General features: G+C 46.2%; 1 protein-coding gene across 1 annotated transcript; it reads right to left on the bottom strand.

Moving 5' to 3' along the window:
* Positions 1-18,740: 18,740 nt before the first annotated feature.
* Positions 18,741-19,989, bottom strand: LOC129617256 (ubiquitin-conjugating enzyme E2 J1-like). Its single transcript, XM_055532583.1, has 6 exons — positions 19,807-19,989; positions 19,739-19,762; positions 19,629-19,690; positions 19,168-19,324; positions 18,975-19,085; positions 18,741-18,920 (listed from the first exon to the last, which is right to left on the bottom strand). Exons 1-6 carry the CDS (start codon positions 19,987-19,989, stop codon positions 18,741-18,743), a joined length of 717 nt encoding a protein of 238 aa, XP_055388558.1.
* Between the last annotated feature and the right edge of the window lie 268 nt (positions 19,990-20,257).

Below are 20,257 nucleotides of genomic sequence, written 5' to 3'. Positions count from 1 at the left end.
CAGTAGCATTCACACCTTTAGCTTTTGGGCCAGAAAACGCTTTCTTCACTGGCAATGCTTTAGGCTCCAGTTCTTTGGCCTCCTCTACTGGCAACGTTTTAGCGTCTGGCTCTTTGACCTCCATTATTAACGAAGTTGGTTCTGCACACATATGGTTGCGAGGCTATTGTTGGCAGTAGCATTCACACCTTTAGCTTTTGGGCCAGAAAACGCTTTCTTCACTGGCAATGCTTTAGGCTCCAGCTCTTTGGCCTCCTCTACTGGCAACGTTTTAGCGTCTGGCTCTTTGGCCTCCATTATTAAGGAAGATGGTTCTGCACACATATGGTTGCGAGGCTATTGTTGGCAGTAGCATTCACACCTTTAGCTTTTGGGCCAGAAAACGCTTTCTTCACTGGCAATGCTTTAGGCTCCAGCTCTTTGGCCTCCTCTACTGGCAACGTTTTAGCGTCTGGCTCTTTGGCCTCCATTATTAAGGAAGATGGTTCTGCACACATATGGTTGCGAGGCTATTGTTGGCAGTAGCATTCACACCTTTAGCTTTTGGGCCAGAAAACGCTTTCTTCACTGGCAATGCTTTAGGCTCCAGCTCTTTGGCCTCCTCTACTGGCAACGTTTTAGCGTCTGGCTCTTTGGCCTCCATTATTAAGGAAGATGGTTCTGCACACATATGGTTGCGAGGCTATTGTTGGCAGTAGCATTCACACCTTTAGCTTTTGGGCCAGAAAACGCTTTCTTCACTGGCAATGCTTTAGGCTCCAGTTCTTTGGCCTCCTCTACTGGCAACGTTTTAGCGTCTGGCTCTTTGACCTCCATTATTAAGGAAGATGGTTCTGCACACAGATGGTTGCGAGGCTATGGCAGTAGCATTCACACCTTTAGCTTTTGGGCCAGAAAACGCTTTCTTCACTGGCAATGCTTTAGGCTCCAGTTCTTTGGCCTCCTCTACTGGCAACGTTTTAGCGTCTGGCTCTTTAGCCTCCATTACTAACGAAGATGGTTCTGCACACAGATGGTTGCGAGGCTATCGTTGGCGTAGCATTCACACCTTTAGCTTTTGGGCCAGAAAACGCTTTCTTCACTGGCAATGCTTTAGGCTCCAGTTCTTTGGCCTCCTCTACTGGCAACGTTTTAGCCGCTGGCTCTTTGGCCTCCTCTACTGGCAACGTTTTAGCGTCTGGCTCTTTGGCCTCCATTATTAACGAAGATGGTTCTGCACACAGATGGTTGCGAGGCTATTGTTGGCAGTAGCATTCACACCTTTAGCTTTTGGGCCAGAAAACGCTTTCTTCACTGGCAATGCTTTAGGCTCCCGTTCTTTGGCCTCCTCCACTGGCAACGTTTTAGCGTCTGGCTCTTTGGCCTCCATTATTAACGAAGATGGTTCTGCACACAGATGGTTGCGAGGCTATGGCAGTAGCATTCACACCTTTAGCTTTTGGGCCAGAAAACGCTTTCTTCACTGGCAATGCTTTAGGCTCCAGTTCTTTGGCCTCCTCTACTGGCAACGTTTTAGCGTCTGGCGCTTTGACCTCCATTATTAACGAAGTTGGTTCTGCACACATATGGTTGCGAGGCTATTGTTGGCAGTAGCATTCACACCTTTAGCTTTTGGGCCAGAAAACGCTTTCTTCACTGGCAATGCTTTAGGCTCCAGCTCTTTGGCCTCCTCTACTGGCAACGTTTTAGCGTCTGGCTCTTTGGCCTCCATTATTAAGGAAGATGGTTCTGCACACATATGGTTGCGAGGCTATTGTTGGCAGTAGCATCCACACCTTTAGCTTTTGGGCCAGAAAACGCTTTCTTCACTGGCAATGCTTTAGGCTCCAGCTCTTTGGCCTCCTCTACTGGCAACGTTTTAGCGTCTGGCTCTTTGGCCTCCATTATTAAGGAAGATGGTTCTGCACACATATGGTTGCGAGGCTATTGTTGGCGAGTAGCATTCACACCTTTAGCTTTTGGGCCAGAAAACGCTTTCTTCACTGGCAATGCTTTAGGCTCCAGTTCTTTGGCCTCCTCTACTGGCAACGTTTTAGCGTCTGGCTCTTTGACCTCCATTATTAAGGAAGATGGTTCTGCACACAGATGGTTGCGAGGCTATGGCAGTAGCATTCACACCTTTAGCTTTTGGGCCAGAAAACGCTTTCTTCACTGGCAATGCTTTAGGCTCCAGTTCTTTGGCCTCCTCTACTGGCAACGTTTTAGCGTCTGGCTCTTTAGCCTCCATTACTAACGAAGATGGTTCTGCACACAGATGGTTGCGAGGCTATCGTTGGCGTAGCATTCACACCTTTAGCTTTTGGGCCAGAAAACGCTTTCTTCACTGGCAATGCTTTAGGCTCCAGTTCTTTGGCCTCCTCTACTGGCAACGTTTTAGCCGCTGGCTCTTTGGCCTCCTCTACTGGCAACGTTTTAGCGTCTGGCTCTTTGGCCTCCATTATTAACGAAGATGGTTCTGCACACAGATGGTTGCGAGGCTATTGTTGGCAGTAGCGTTCACACCTTTAGCTTTTGGGCCAGAAAACGCTTTCTTCACTGGCAATGCTTTAGGCTCCAGCTCTTTGGCCTCCTCTACTGGCAACGTTTTAGCGTCTGGCTCTTTGGCCTCCATTATTAAGGAAGATGGTTCTGCACACAGATGGTTGCGAGGCTATTGTTGGCAGTAGCATTCACACCTTTAGCTTTTGGGCCAGAAAACGCTTTCTTCACTGGCAATGCTTTAGGCTCCAGCTCTTTGGCCTCCTCTACTGGCAACGTTTTAGCGTCTGGCTCTTTGGCCTCCATTATTAAGGAAGATGGTTCTGCACACAGATGGTTGCGAGGCTATGGCAGTAGCATTCACACCTTTAGCTTTTGGGCCAGAAAACGCTTTCTTCACTGGCAATGCTTTAGGCTCCAGCTCTTTGGCCTCCTCTACTGGCAACGTTTTAGCGTCTGGCTCTTTGGCCTCCATTATTAAGGAAGATGGTTCTGCACACAGATGGTTGCGAGGCTATTGTTGGCAGTAGCATTCACACCTTTAGCTTTTGGGCCAGAAAACGCTTTCTTCACTGGCAATGCTTTAGGCTCCAGCTCTTTGGCCTCCTCTACTGGCAACGTTTTAGCGTCTGGCTCTTTGGCCTCCATTATTAAGGAAGATGGTTCTGCACACAGATGGTTGCGAGGCTATGGCAGTAGCATTCACACCTTTAGCTTTTGGGCCAGAAAACGCTTTCTTCACTGGCAATGCTTTAGGCTCCAGTTCTTTGGCCTCCTCTACTGGCAACGTTTTAGCGTCTGGCTCTTTGACCTCCATTATTAACGAAGTTGGTTCTGCACACATATGGTTGCGAGGCTATTGTTGGCAGTAGCATTCACACCTTTAGCTTTTGGGCCAGAAAACGCTTTCTTCACTGGCAATGCTTTAGGCTCCAGCTCTTTGGCCTCCTCTACTGGCAACGTTTTAGCGTCTGGCTCTTTGGCCTCCATTATTAAGGAAGATGGTTCTGCACACAGATGGTTGCGAGGCTATGGCAGTAGCATTCACACCTTTAGCTTTTGGGCCAGAAAACGCTTTCTTCACTGGCAATGCTTTAGGCTCCAGTTCTTTGGCCTCCTCTACTGGCAACGTTTTAGCGTCTGGCTCTTTGACCTCCATTATTAACGAAGTTGGTTCTGCACACATATGGTTGCGAGGCTATTGTTGGCAGTAGCATTCACACCTTTAGCTTTTGGGCCAGAAAACGCTTTCTTCACTGGCAATGCTTTAGGCTCCAGCTCTTTGGCCTCCTCTACTGGCAACGTTTTAGCGTCTGGCTCTTTGGCCTCCATTATTAAGGAAGATGGTTCTGCACACAGATGGTTGCGAGGCTATGGCAGTAGCATTCACACCTTTAGCTTTTGGGCCAGAAAACGCTTTCTTCACTGGCAATGCTTTAGGCTCCAGTTCTTTGGCTTCCTCTACTGGCAACGTTTTAGCGTCTGGCTCTTTGGCCTCCATTATTAAGGAAGATGGTTCTGCACACAGATGGTTGCGAGGCTATTGTTGGCAGTAGCATTCACACCTTTAGCTTTTGGGCCAGAAAACGCTTTCTTCACTGGCAATGCTTTAGGCTCCAGTTCTTTGGCCTCCTCTACTGGCAACGTTTTAGCGTCTGGCTCTTTGACCTCCATTATTAACGAAGTTGGTTCTGCACACATATGGTTGCGAGGCTATTGTTGGCAGTAGCATTCACACCTTTAGCTTTTGGGCCAGAAAACGCTTTCTTCACTGGCAATGGTTTAGGCTCCAGTTCTTTGGCCTCCTCTACTGGCAACGTTTTAGCGTCTGGCTTTTTGACCTCCATTATTAACGAAGTTGGTTCTGCACACATATGGTTGCGAGGCTATTGTTGGCAGTAGCATTCACACCTTTAGCTTTTGGGCCAGAAAACGCTTTCTTCACTGGCAATGCTTTAGGCTCCAGCTCTTTGGCCTCCTCTACTGGCAACGTTTTAGCGTCTGGCTCTTTGGCCTCCATTATTAAGGAAGATGGTTCTGCACACAGATGGTTGCGAGGCTATGGCAGTAGCATTCACACCTTTAGCTTTTGGGCCAGAAAACGCTTTCTTCACTGGCAATGCTTTAGGCTCCAGTTCTTTGGCCTCCTCTACTGGCAACGTTTTAGCGTCTGGCTCTTTGACCTCCATTATTAACGAAGTTGGTTCTGCACACATATGGTTGCGAGGCTATTGTTGGCAGTAGCATTCACACCTTTAGCTTTTGGGCCAGAAAACGCTTTCTTCACTGGCAATGCTTTAGGCTCCAGCTCTTTGGCCTCCTCTACTGGCAACGTTTTAGCGTCTGGCTCTTTGGCCTCCATTATTAAGGAAGATGGTTCTGCACACAGATGGTTGCGAGGCTATGGCAGTAGCATTCACACCTTTAGCTTTTGGGCCAGAAAACGCTTTCTTCACTGGCAATGCTTTAGGCTCCAGTTCTTTGGCTTCCTCTACTGGCAACGTTTTAGCGTCTGGCTCTTTGGCCTCCATTATTAAGGAAGATGGTTCTGCACACAGATGGTTGCGAGGCTATTGTTGGCAGTAGCATTCACACCTTTAGCTTTTGGGCCAGAAAACGCTTTCTTCACTGGCAATGCTTTAGGCTCCAGTTCTTTGGCCTCCTCTACTGGCAACGTTTTAGCGTCTGGCTCTTTGACCTCCATTATTAACGAAGTTGGTTCTGCACACATATGGTTGCGAGGCTATTGTTGGCAGTAGCATTCACACCTTTAGCTTTTGGGCCAGAAAACGCTTTCTTCACTGGCAATGGTTTAGGCTCCAGTTCTTTGGCCTCCTCTACTGGCAACGTTTTAGCGTCTGGCTTTTTGACCTCCATTATTAACGAAGTTGGTTCTGCACACATATGGTTGCGAGGCTATTGTTGGCAGTAGCATTCACACCTTTAGCTTTTGGGCCAGAAAACGCTTTCTTCACTGGCAATGCTTTAGGCTCCAGCTCTTTGGCCTCCTCTACTGGCAACGTTTTAGCGTCTGGCTCTTTGGCCTCCATTATTAAGGAAGATGGTTCTGCACACAGATGGTTGCGAGGCTATGGCAGTAGCATTCACACCTTTAGCTTTTGGGCCAGAAAACGCTTTCTTCACTGGCAATGCTTTAGGCTCCAGTTCTTTGGCCTCCTCTACTGGCAACGTTTTAGCGTCTGGCTCTTTGACCTCCATTATTAACGAAGTTGGTTCTGCACACAGATGGTTGCGAGGCTATTGTTGGCAGTAGCATTCACACCTTTAGCTTTTGGGCCAGAAAACGCTTTCTTCACTGGCAATGCTTTAGGCTCCAGTTCTTTGGCCTCCTCTACTGGCAACGTTTTAGCCGCTGGCTCTTTGGCCTCCTCTACTGGCAACGTTTTAGCGTCTGGCTCTTTAGCCTCCATTACTAACGAAGATGGTTCTGCACACAGATGGTTGCGAGGCTATCGTTGGCGTAGCATTCACACCTTTAGCTTTTGGGCCAGAAAACGCTTTCTTCACTGGCAATGCTTTAGGCTCCAGTTCTTTGGCCTCGTCTACTGGCAACGTTTTAGCCGCTGGCTCTTTGGCCTCCTCTACTGGCAACGTTCTAGCGTCTGGCTCTTTGGCCTCCATTATTAACGAAGATGGTTCTGCACACAGATGGTTGCGAGGCTATTGTTGGCAGTAGCATTCACACCTTTAGCTTTTGGGCCAGAAAACGCTTTCTTCACTGGCAATGCTTTAGGCTCCCGTTCTTTGGCCTCCTCCACTGGCAACGTTTTAGCGTCTGGCTCTTTGACCTCCATTATTAACGAAGTTGGTTCTGCACACAGATGGTTGCGAGGCTATTGTTGGCAGTAGCATTCACACCTTTAGCTTTTGGGCCAGAAAACGCTTTCTTCACTGGCAATGCTTTAGGCTCCAGTTCTTTGGCCTCCTCTACTGGCAACGTTTTAGCGTCTGGCTCTTTGACCTCCATTATTAACGAAGTTGGTTCTGCACACAGATGGTTGCGAGGCTATTGTTGGCAGTAGCATTCACACCTTTAGCTTTTGGGCCGGAAAACGCTTTCTTCACTGGCAATGCTTTAGGCTCCAGTTCTTTGGCCTCCTCTACTGGCAACGTTTTAGCGTCTGGCTCTTTGACCTCCATTATTAACGAAGTTGGTTCTGCACACAGATGGTTGCGAGGCTATTGTTGGCAGTAGCATTCACACCTTTAGCTTTTGGGCCAGAAAACGCTTTCTTCACTGGCAATGCTTTAGGCTCCAGTTCTTTGGCCTCCTCTACTGGCAACGTTTTAGCGTCTGGCTCTTTGACCTCCATTATTAACGAAGTTGGTTCTGCACACAGATGGTTGCGAGGCTATTGTTGGCAGTAGCATTCACACCTTTAGCTTTTGGGCCAGAAAACGCTTTCTTCACTGGCAATGCTTTAGGCTCCAGCTCTTTGGCCTCCTCTACTGGCAACGTTTTAGCGTCTGGCTCTTTGGCCTCCATTATTAACGAAGATGGTTCTGCACACAGATGGTTGCGAGGCTATTGTTGGCAGTAGCATTCACACCTTTACCTTTTGGGCCAGAAAACGCTTTCTTCACTGGCAATGCTTTAGGCTCCCGTTCTTTGGCCTCCTCCACTGGCAACGTTTTAGCGTCTGGCTCATTGGCCTCCATTATTAACGAAGATGGTTCTGCACACAGATGGTTGCGAGGCTATTGTTGGCAGTAGCATTCACACCTTTAGCTTTTGGGCCAGAAAACGCTTTCTTCACTGGCAATGGCTCTTTGGCCTCCTCTACTGGCAACGTTTTAGCGTCTGGCTCTTTGGCCTCCATTATTAACGAAGATGGTTCTGCACACAGATGGTTGCGAGGCTATTGTTGGCAGTAGCATTCACACCTTTAGCTTTTGGGCCAGAAAACGCTTTCTTCACTGGCAATGCTTTAGGCTCCCGTTCTTTGGCCTCCTCCACTGGCAACGTTTTAGCGTCTGGCTCTTTGGCCTCCATTATTAACGAAGATGGTTCTGCACACAGATGGTTGCGAGGCTATTGTTGGCAGTAGCATTCACACCTTTAGCTTTTGGGCCAGAAAACGCTTTCTTCACTGGCAATGGCTCTTTGGCCTCCTCTACTGGCAACGTTTTAGCGTCTGGCTCTTTGGCCTCCATTATTAACGAAGATGGTTCTGCACACAGATGGTTGCGAGGCTATTGTTGGCAGTAGCATTCACACCTTTAGCTTTTGGGCCAGAAAACGCTTTCTTCGCTGGCAATGCTTTAGGCTCCAGTTCTTTGGCTTCCTCTACTGGCAACGTTTTAGCGTCTGGCTCTTTGGCCTCCATTATTAACGAAGATGGTTCTGCACACAGATGGTTGCGAGGCTATTGTTGGCAGTAGCATTCACACCTTTAGCTTTTGGGCCAGAAAACGCTTTCTTCACTGGCAATGCTTTAGGCTCCCGTTCTTTGGCCTCCTCCACTGGCAACGTTTTAGCGTCTGGCTCTTTGGCCTCCATTATTAACGAAGATGGTTCTGCACACAGATGGTTGCGAGGCTATTGTTGGCAGTAGCATTCACACCTTTAGCTTTTGGGCCAGAAAACGCTTTCTTCGCTGGCAATGCTTTAGGCTCCAGTTCTTTGGCTTCCTCTACTGGCAACGTTTTAGCGTCTGGCTCTTTGGCCTCCATTATTAACGAAGATGGTTCTGCACACAGATGGTTACGAGGCTATTGTTGGCAGTAGCATTCACACCTTTATCTTTTGCTTTCTTCACTGGCCATGCTTCAGGCTCCAGTTCTTTGGCTTCCTCTACTGGCAACGTTTTGGCGTCTGGCTCTTTGGCCTCCATTACTAACGGAGATGGTTCTGCACACAGATGGTTGCGAGGCGATTGTTGGCAGTAGCATTCACACCTTTAGCTTTTGCTTTTTTCACTGGCAATGCTTTAGGCTCCTGTTCTTTGGTCTCCTCTACTGGCAACGATTTAGCGTCTGGCTCTTTGGCCTCCATTATTAACGGAGATGGTTCTGCACGCAGATGATTCCCCTCTGGGGCGGTAACTGCTTCCTCTGGTGGCAACACGTCAGATTTAGGCTCTTCGGGTTCGTCTGCTGCTGGAGATCTCTTTGGTTGCTCAGCTTCTAATTCGTCGGAAAAGCGCAGCATCAGCATCTGTGACACAAAAAACATACAAAGACGCTTCAAAAAACATCATTACCTCATCAAGCGATTGTTTTCTGCTGCGGTGGCTCTTCAATATCTCTGGAGACCCCGCGTTTTGTGAGGCTGGCGGAGTTTTGACAAGTGCTTTCAACGTCTCAAGAAGCGCTGGGGGGGACAAAAAGATCCAGCCTGTCGGTCTCCAAAGTGTGCTTTAGAACTCCATATGTACGAAGGTAGTTGTGCCAAAAAGAACTCTGGAGGGAAAGAAATTCAGAGCGGCTGAGTCTCACGACATTTCCTAATTCAGTAACGATTGCTCCACACTGACAGGGCAAGGACATAACGTGATGCAATAGATGTTCAAAACCTACAGAAGCCTCGAAGGGAAAAATCAAATCCGACATCTGAAGACTATCTTGATATTTGTCATACACTTCATGTGGTTGTCGGAAACTCGATAAAGCTCTGTCTGGTTCTCCTCCATTCTTCCACAATACGTAGGGACCTGCACCAAGGGGTCACAACGCTCACGGCAATAAAAAACTCACAACAGGAAGAATTGTGCTTCCTTCCGTGTTTACATCGCCATGTTGGACTCTTCGCTCTTGAATAGTCGCTTTGTTCTGTTCGGCCGACAGGGCGAACTATATGACCGGTGAAAACAAAATTGTAACAACAAGGTGCCTCTTCTGGTGGGTTCTGTAAATGGAAAAAGTCTCTCTTATACGCCGAACTTTCCATAATTGCGTGATCAATACTTTTCTGATCTGGACTCGGAATGTTGATTTCCCAAAAAAACTGGCGGCACAGAAATTGCCGATGGATGTGAATGTGCTTCCATCCTGCACAAGATTCAAACCAACAGAGTCTTCTCTTTAGGGTACCATATCTGCAGCCCAATGCCTTCAACTAACCGCCGCCGATACTCCGGTGCTTGCACATGTATACCAACTGCTCCAAGCCCTTTCTTACCCTGCGGAAGATCCTACACTTCCCTCGGCTGAGTGAGCTGTGCAGTTCTCAACCTCATTTTCCAGCTTGAATCACTAGAGAATCTTTGATTACACGACATTTTCAAACAACGATCGCATCTGACATTTTCAAACAACGATCCCATCTGACATTTTCAAGATGTTTATGAGTTCAATTGCGTTTGTTCCATTCAATTTCTCTCTCTCGTGTCTTGCGTGATACCCAGGCTTGTTTCAGTTCGTACAGTGCTCCTCCGCATCAATGGGCTAGAAAACAGAAAAAATTGAGCCATCCAGACTTTCCTTGTCCAGAGCTCACACGTTCATCCTTTTACGCCCCTCAATTGACTTTCGTGAAAATGATCTTGTTCATTGGACGTTGCGGTCATCCGAGCGGCAATTTTAAAGATTCAGATGCAAACGACTCCAAGATATCAGGATTGATCGTGGATTTACACATTGTAGCAATGTGTGCGTCTGGACGGAGGAGAATGGCAGCTTCACTCAAATGTTGAACGCGAAGAGCTTGTTTGAAATTTTCTACACCAAAAAAATAATCCCATTCAATATCCGCAAGGTCAAATTCTGGGGATGTTGGAAACCTCAATACCCGTCTATTCTACTCTCATCTATCTTAATTTATCCAACTCACCCAATGTGGACGCATCACTCCAAACCTTCTTCACCTCAAATGTTGATTCCACGAGAGACTGAAGGTCTATTTCATTTTCGCTTATCTGAATTTCAACTCCTTGTGTCTGAATTTCTTCCGATTGAGTTTCAACGTCTTTCACTTCTGCGCCAACAACCTCTTCAATCTCCATTTGTTCAGATTCGAGTTCCATTCCCAGTCTGTCTTTCTCTTCTCCTGGTAACTCAAGTGGAGAAATTCCGATAGCTGGAAAATGTGCTTTCACTTCCTCGATTCCGTACATTCCCGCCAAGCTCGTCGCACCGTCAACGATAGACGTCTTATCAAGGGGCCTCCACAAAACGACAAAAATTTTGGACAGGAAGGTCTCGAAGCTCTTTTGATCATCTGAGTCCAGCGGCTGATTCTGATCATTCAAAGTCTTTCGTAGCAGTGACGTGGTATTGCTTTCCGAAGTGGATGCCAGTGCAAGAGACGCGTCCTTTGTTTGGAATGACTTCTTGAGTTGCCCAATCACTCGATAGAGTCTGAGTAAGAACAAAGAGTCATCTCCAGCTGCACGATCGCCCATCGAGCGAGACTATCCAACACATTGCCATGAACCCCAGCCAAACCCATCTGACTCTGTCATCCACATTGAGCGAGACTATCCAACATGAGACTATCCAACATGAGACTATCCAACATGAGACTATCCAACATGAGACTATCCAACATGAGACTATCCAACATGAGACTATCCAACATGAGACTATCCAACATGAGACTATCCAACATGAGACTATCCAACATGAGACTATCCAACATGAGACTATCCACTCACGCTCCAAGATTCCAAACTAAGAGGCAAAAAGAATAGCTTGGCGTCTTAAGATGAGGGAGATCGATGGTAGACATCATATGCGACAACGATTCTGAAAAAAACAGTAAAAAAAAGACATGTAAAGACATGTAAACACATGTAAAGACATGTAAACACATGTAAAGACATGTAAACACATGTAAAGACATGTAAACACATGTAAAGACATGCAGGAAGAACTCATGAAGACTCCAGGAAAGCGATTGAACAGGTTCGATTGAGCCAATAGGATCCGTTAATGGGGATCATTTCTCACCATCGCCATCCTGTTGGATCAGAATATACGTGTGAGGAATTCGACATCCTTCGATTGTTGGGGGATAATAAAGTGTGGGATCCAATGGTGCCTGAAAACCATCAAGGAATTGGAGAAAGATTAAAAAGAAGGTGATTGTCTTGTGTGTAAAGACCGTCGTGAGATATGAGACGTCGATCAATAGAGAAGGGAATTTGTTGCATTTCAATAAGAGGGAGTACGAAATGTTACGCAGTTGATTGAAGACACACAGCGTCAGTGAACTGGTGCAGATCGCAGAATAAAGACTGCTCTCATATTGTTCACCAACCCGTAAGTATGGGATCGCATTTTGGACTTGAGGGTTTAAGGGACTATTGCGATAGGCACAAGCGAGATCAGCTCCCCATGAAAGAACAGGAAGAAGGGAACGTTTTTGATGCGTGAGACTCTGAGACAAGATCATCAACGATTGACTGAATGAGAAATGAAGGGAGATGCTTTGATTTGTTTGAACTGACCTCAGCACGTCGTTGTTGAACCATCCAGATCGGAAAGATCCATTTTTGGAGGGTCACCTGAAAAACAAAGACAGGCGATCAAAACAACACAGACATGAACTTCGCGGATCTGAGCGGCTAGAAGCAACCGAATGAAACGAGTTCGCTGATGGAAGTGATCTCGGATGGAACTAAAAAGTAGGGGCTAGAGAATGAGAAGGGTTCAAAGAGATAGAGAGAAAAAAGAATGAGAGAAGAAAGATAGAGAAAGGAAAGTGGAAGCAAGAGAGAGAGGGACAAAGAGAGAGAGGGACAGAGAGAGAGAGGGACAGAGAGAGAGAGGGACAGAGAGAGAGAGAGGGACAGCGAGAGAGAGGGACAGAGAGAGAGAGGGACACAGAGAGAGAGGGACACAGAGAGAGAGGGACAGCGAGAGAGAGGGACAGAGAGAGAGAGGGACAGAGAGAGAGAGGGACAGAGAGAGAGAGTAGCATCATCGTCTACTCCTACCCATTTCAATCCAAGATGGAAACCAATGTTAAAGAGTTTATCAGCGATTGACCAAATCCATGCCAGTTGAAGCCGAGTTTTACGCGTCACGCTGATCCGAGTGGTGACGATCTTGTCTGAGATGGATTTTGCCCACGAATATTTCAACCCGAGAAGATTCGGAAGATTGCGAGAAATTTTGAGGTTCTCTCTTGCTGTTTGAATTGTATACTGAAAAAAGAGGAAAAGTGCCCCAAGATGTGAATGTAGTGGCCAACGATTCACTCACATGTGCGGCGTAGTAACGCTCAGCGGCATAGGACTCCAACAAGCGTGACCCTTTCATATCGACCGGAGATCCCATCAAACAATCGGGATCTGAGTACCTGAAACAACGATTGAACTCCTCTTGCCTCACTCGAGTTCTGCAATTTTTGAAGGCTCACTTGGACTTTTTGAAGTGATACACGTGAGCAAGTTTCCATGCGAGATTGTTTGCATCTGCAATTCCGCAGTTCATTCCGAGTCCTCCTGATAACATACAAGGGGAGTACGAGTCTATCTTCAATGAGCTCTTCATGACTGGCAACTAAGGCGCCTCGGATACTCAGTGAAGTGTTGTCTATGCATGGGTCTCCATTTCTTCGTGGTTATGGTTCTCATCAAAACCATGGCAACGAACCTGAAGGTGGCATCGAGTGAGCAGCATCCCCTGCAATCAGAACGCGTCCAGTTGAAACATCTCTGAATCGCGTCGCAAGCATGTTTGATAATTTCCAGCGTCGCACACTCTGATAAGAGTACAAAGAGTTTTACGTTTTGATGGGTCGAACCTGTAACTCGACGTCATTTAATGTTCTTCCTGCGATCGCGTTGATCTTCAAGCGTGTTTTTTTCTCGTTAAACATTTTCTCGAACGATTGATGGGATCGGAAATACGGGAAATGAGCAGCAAATTGTCCTTTGTCCAAGTTGTAAGCAATCAGGACTGCCATCGTCTGAGCAAGATGGGAATTCAGCACATTGAAGTTGAGTTGTGAATATGACCAAAGTGACTCGTTCCAATCTCAGAGGATGAAAGAAACGTCTTCCGATCTTTTGTGTCGAGTGGTGTGGATCATTAAAAATGAGAGGGGGTGAGGGTCTGTTTCTTACTTTTCCATTCATCACCATATGAAGCATTCCTGGATTTTGTTCTTTTAATATCTTTCCCAACTCTTTGCTTTCAAATCCAACGTTGATCATATCGTCCGGAGAGTCAATGGATTCCATTCGCACTCCTTCAGTCTCTAATAAGCATTCCCTGACTGAGCTGTGAACGCCATCTGTCCCAATAACGAATCCGCTGCCGAGGACAAAGAGCTCGAATAATACGTAAAGACTCGAGAATCGGACGCTGTGTATGTCAGACATGATAGCAAACATGTCCTACCTTTGACAGATGATGCTTCTGTCGTCTGTCGTCGAACGCAGAAAACTCTCAACCCCCAATCGGCCTGAGAATCCGCCCGCCCATTCAAATCCCAGGAGAAGATTTCCGTTAGGAGAAACGAATCGTTGCGGTGTCTCATCCGACGCGTCATTGAAAGAGAGAGTGTTCGAAATGTCGGCGAAACCAAGATTGTCGATGCTGTGGCGGAGCAAGAACGGAACGAGAATGTTTTGGGGAAGGTGGCAAACAAGGGATGGACTGTGGGGATCCACGTAGGATTCGCCAGTCGTCCGAAGATGCTGAAAGTGATCATGAATGCAAAGTAAATTCGACCAGTTATCTTGTATGTTCACGGATGTTGTATAAGACGTGTTCCTCCAATCTCGTAATGGTGGAGAATTTTTAAGAACGAGGTTATCAATATGTCCCATAGACCGAAAGACTACGAAGAAGACAGAAGAATGAAATTGTTCCGGCGACTGGCGGGTATGTCACTAGCTGTCCCACGCGTACGCAGAGATGATCTCTGCGATGTCGATAGCGTCCAGGCAAACTGTGTCATACAATTCTCACCTTCCATGGAACGATTCGATAGGAAATGAGCCTGAGGGGCTGCGTTGCTGATGGCATCAATTGATGGATGTTGATCGATGAGGATGTGGGGGATGCGTAACTGGCTGAGCAACATCGACAACGTGGTTCCAACGGGGCCAGCACCGACGACCAGGATCGGGGTCTCAATGACAGCCCGCGACGGATTCTCCACGGCAGGTTGGTCAATTTGATCTTCATTTTTTGGGGTAGCGGCCACTGCGCGAGGAAGAAAACTCCACTGGCGACGACAGTCAGCGAGATGAAGGGAAGGAGATCGCTTCGGCAGATTCCGCAGGTTTGCCAAAAATAAGGGCTGCATCATGACGATTGCGATGAAAACGAAACGAAGTGTCACAGGCGGACAAATGAACGAGTGTCCACTAAGATGAGCAGCCGGTAAGGTATCAGTGACCGCTTAGAGTGAGTGACCGCTCAATAGCTATTGCGGTCGCGGAAACATAATTCCATTTCCACTTCCAGAAAGGAAGCCCTGTTCAGTCCCACATATGAATTACAATGAAGTTCTTCACATTCTAAAATTCCTTCCGATGCTTATTTAGAGTTCAAGTGTTGCTGCTGTACTACGTTCGATTTCAAAAAGTACTGCTCTAGCGTCTAGAAGAGCTTCACGTCCCTTTTCAATTTCGATTTTATGCACATCCCCGAATAACGACAAAATCTAAAATAAAAAAGAGAGAAGACGAAGGATCAAAATGTTGAGCGCCACATTGAAGATGCTAGTGACTATCGCACTGTATCGACACCCACTTCGATCGCGAAACTGATAATTCCAATGGAGGCCTTGGAGGCGCGCGCTTTCAACGTTTCCTCCAAAGATTCTCTGTAACACGACTTGCATTGTGGTACGCGAACGAAAAACTTACGTGAGAATCGAGCTTCCGAACCAACACAATTCGAATCCGACGTAACGACATGCATCGACGCCTGTTCTGACTGAAAAGAATTCGATGGAGAGATTTGCAATTTTCGCCTACCTAGTGAGAGGACAAACCACGGAACAAGGCGTTGAACTTTCTTATTGAACGAATCAGACGATCGAAATAGCAACTGCAGGCGATTATGAAACCTGCAGAGCGACAATTTTGCATTTGGGCAATTTGATGATATTTCATACGTGTGGACTCGGCTGCATAACAAGAACCGACGGAAAGGGAGATTTGGAGACTCGTGGACCAAATTAGCGAAACTGTCTTCCAAAGATTTTAGAATGGTCTCCCCTAGTTGAATTCTCTGGTCATCCGATCTGGACGTTGTAGCCCAACCACGTTCAATAAAGTCGATCACAGAGTCGATATTCTGATTCGAGTTGATGTTGAGGAAATTTATATACTCATCGACAAAACATCCGGCTTCTTGTCTTCCACAACGCCGGCAGCAGCGAATGGGATGCAATGAGTCCCAATCATCCTTCTTCATCATCAGGGGCGGATGAGCGAACAGTGACTCGAAAGACGGTGGAAGATCAACTGAGTCGAAGTGACACGCAAGACTGGAGCTGAACCCGCCAACCCCTTCCTTCTCCGAAATACAATTGAACAGACTTCTGAACCAATCAGTCGAAAACAAAAGAGAGAACGGAGGCGCCATTTTCTTGCATCCCAAAGCAACTAAATCCTGTTGATATCGATCTTCGTTTTCGAGGTAGTCCTGCTCGCACTCTGAACAAATGGGCTCTTCTATGCTCAAATTATGCGCTATCTGGGAAAGAGACTGTGGAAAATTGAGCTTCACTGAAAGGAGACTTACCGTGAATGGGGACTGGGAATGGCAAAACCAGCAACCACATTTGAAATAGAAGGAATTTGCTAATTCTTTCTGTCGCTCTGCAAGACGAACATTTGTTGAAATCTTTTCTCGTTGACGCACCTTCAATTGGAGCTGTTCCAGAGAAATAGCTAAACGTCACCTGCGAAACATGAATGAGAGAGTTTTTTTTTTTTTAACATGAATGAGAGCTGAATCGTTGTTCTTCGATGGTCCAAGTTTGTATGACGCACCTCTTCACCTTCTCGAATTTCTCGAACTGCTCGAAATTGAAGTCTATTGCGATGAGATAAGACGCATGCATTCGGGGAGCACCTGACGAAGGACGTTCAAATACTGGAAAGCAGAGATTGATAGAAACAGTCCCAATCACTACAGAGTTGAATGCTATTTCATCGAACGTAAGATGTAATCCACATCAGCTGTTTTCCTTGAAGAGCGTTTTGAGACGCAGAATAGACCCCGAAACTCACGAGTGGTTGATGAAATGAGTGAATGGATACACGCCAGATCCAATGACTTCAGAAGTGACGCTTCCGAGAGAGAATCCATTTCTTTTTATTTTAGGAACTATAAATCGAATGTGTGGAACATCCGTGCTGGAAGGATGAGGAGACCTTGTGAGAATAGAGCAAGCCAACGTGGCAACTGTAGAGTTAAAAGTTGATTTAATACAATGGATGAGATAATGAAACCTACGATCTTACAAACTGTAGATTGGTCTTCATCCGGATCGACACTATTGATATCAGGGACCATCAGTGAAACAATTTTTAACGTCGAAGGACTTGGCCCGTAAATATCCTTCAAAGGAATCTTGTTGTCATCCATCAACAACTGTGTTCTGTTTTTAGTAGCGAACAAGGAAGGAAGCTGCGAAAGACTTATTTTTTCTTCTGATAAAATTTTAGCAACAATTGTCGCTAAAAACCGAACTGTTCGCGTTGAACGCGGAGGGAAATTTGTTTTCCGCTTCAAGATTTCTGATATGGAAGTCCCTTCTGTTAGAAGCGGACATTCGGTAGAATGCACCTGCTTCCATGACTCTTTTTGGCACGCGCGTGTGCAGTAATGGACAACCTGAAGACATGAAATTTTCATTAGCACTTCATCTTAGGATTTAGAACTGTGATCTTCTAAGTTTGTCTTCTCAACAAACCACCTCAAGGGATCACAGGCCAACATCTCGTAGTCGTTTCCGAATTTCATGTTCTTACTTTGCACTGAGAACATCTCAAAAACGATTGATTGCTTGTTGCTTCTATTCCACATCCGGTGCAATTCAAAGATTTTCCATCACCATCGATTTGAAGTGCGATGGGCGAACATTCAAGTAAAAGATCTCCCGGATGGAAGACAATTGGAGAAGAAGTTTTGCCCTGCATTTTCAACCAGATGCCCTTTTCCGAAATTTCGGTTTCCTTTCTGGCGGTTCCCTCTGTTCGACAAAACGCATCCCTTCCTGCAACAACTTCGAAATCATTAGAATTTTGACTTTTTCGGCGAACGAACAGGTTTTTGTGGACAAAATTGTGCGCCATTTGGAAGGGACTGCTACTGGTGGGTTTAACAGATGGTCAAGTTTTACACGCCAGTAAAAATATTCGTTCTCCGGCGTTCAGTATTGAAATTGTTAACTACATTTTGTGGCTCGCGTGAGCGCCTTGAGCACCCGCCTGCCGATTTGCTTGAGCAGCTGTTTGATCCGCGTGTCCTCCTGGAAGACAAATCATTTTGATATATTTCAAGATTCCGCGAAGTTAGATAAGATCTCTCGAGTAAAGATCATGGTGAACAGCGTTGAATGTTTGCGAGTTTTATTCAATCGACAACCAGCGTTGAATGGATCATAGAATCTGACCTGCACGAGAAGCACCACAATCAGGTTTTCCTCCAGCGGAACGCGCAGGTCCTGCGAAAGAGAAACGACAAGATGGACGGATTCTCACCGGCAAAGACTCTTGATTTAAAAGCTCATTTGAACAAACATCTTACCCATTGCTGATTGAGAAGGAGCTCCTGCACCGGCGCGGTTTGCTTTGGACTTATCCATGATGTAATAATTGGGGAGAGAGTGGACAATTAGTGGCATGAGCTGTCGTTCCGGGCGTGCACGCAGAACTAGAAACGCGCAGTCCTATATGAGCTTGAAAGCGTTATTGGCTTGATATCCAGGCCATCGTTTGCACTAAAGTCGACTCGTGTTTCACTCTTGTCACCCAGTACTCTTGTTTTAACTCTAGGTGGTTGTTAAGTATTCGTCTCACAAAATAAAACGCCAAGGACTCGCAACACTTCGACGTGGTGTGGGGTTGAAATAGATGTCCCCAATTAAGAAGCAAGTCAGCACAACTAAAACCGAACTCACCACATCGATGGCCAGAAGCAATTTATTAGAACGGCTGGGAAAACGCCAGGGAACGGAAACGTAAGAGGATAAATGAAGAAGAGGAAGAACGACGAAAATGCGGAACAGCTCAAAGAAGGTCAATCGCGAATGAGTCAAGCGTCCTGCACTGCGAGCCCGACGAAGTCCTACAAATGAAAACTTATTTTTAGATTTTCTTTGTCTTTTAATAACGATAGAGGACTCGTGATTGGAACGTACGACGTTGCTCTTCTGTAGCCTCGGGGGGAGGAACATCGTTTACCGGAGCTGCTGAGTGACCATCCTGTGTCACCGAACTGCTTCGCTCGCGCAGATACGGAACAGCACGGGCGATCGATGGAGGAATCATAGAGGAAGGAAGCGTCTGAGAGAATAGATTCAAACATTTATCCAAGTTTCACAGCAAAGGGAAACTTACAGGGCGACGAGGCGTCGGCTCTTCACAATACGTTGCGACGAGTGTTGCGTTGTCTTCCCCACAAACAGGGCATTTCCACTTTGGGGACTCTATGGCCAATTGACGACGTAGCTGAAAAACAGCCGACCATGAGATCAACAAACAAACTGTACTATGAGATCAGTAAGAAATGTATTGAATAGGCTGAACGCACTTCAGCAGGCCAATTAAGACTATGGAGAGCTCCATCGCACGGAGTTGAGAAAAATGCATGAAGGGCGTCTAACATTGTTCTGATTCCCCACGCTGGTTGCCACAACTCGGGATGATAATTCGACGCTGATAGACAAACTTTGCGCCCTACTTCGAATCTATAAACAGAGACCAGCGATTGGTTTAGTATCAATCATTCTGTTTGGTTTAGTATCAAATCTCTGTTTATAGATTCGATCATTCTGTTTATAGATTCGATCATTCTGTTTATAGATTCGATCATTCTGTTTATAGATTCGATCATTCTGTTTATAGATTCGATCATTCTGTTTATAGATTCGATCATTCTGTTTATAGATTCGATCATTCTGTTTATAGATTCGATCATTCTGTTTATAGATTCGATCATTCTGTTTATAGATTCGATCATGATTCGATCATTCTGTTATCGCAATTCATTACCGTCCGTTCTGGTTGAGCAAAGTGAAACTGGGCGGAGCTAAGGGATAATTTTGGGGCAAAACCTGCAAACCATCCAGAGATCAGAAATCTTCCTCAACAAGCAAACTCACAATTCTTCCATGATAAATTCCCCCCTGACGATGAAAACTAGATTGCTCTCGTCAATTTGAACACCTACTTCGAATTCAGTTCCTAATGGCCCCCTCACAGTGAAATGCCACTCATATGGTTCTTCTTCTTTGATCGGCTGGGCTGTCCAGTAGGGGTTTTTACTAGATTTTATTTCATCATATTCTCTCATGATACGGCGAATTGATTGCGCTGTGCGACATGCCGATGGAAAAGATTCTGTGTCGCTCATTTTGTTTAGTGAACCAAATCTGTTTGCCAAATGCAAAAAGGACTATTAAGGAAAAAGATCCGATCACAACGAAAAAACCGGAATTAGCACTATTAGAACAGAAAGGAGATGAAAAGTGAGAAAAGAAGCATAGCAGCCAGTCGGAGAGAAGCATAGCAGCCAGTCGGAGAGAAGCATAGCAGCCAGTCGGATAGAAGGTTAGCCAGTGGGGAAGAGAGATGATGTGGGTCAAGGACCGCTAGAGAAGAGAGGGGGTTAGTTTCGAAGC

Source organism: Condylostylus longicornis, unplaced genomic scaffold (genome assembly GCF_029603195.1).
Source record: "Condylostylus longicornis isolate FDR11 unplaced genomic scaffold, ASM2960319v2 ptg000464l, whole genome shotgun sequence".
NCBI classification, from domain to species: domain Eukaryota; kingdom Metazoa; phylum Arthropoda; class Insecta; order Diptera; family Dolichopodidae; genus Condylostylus; species Condylostylus longicornis.
The sequence above is the reverse complement of the archived record's forward strand: the minus strand, read 5'-3'. Positions and strand labels throughout refer to the sequence as shown.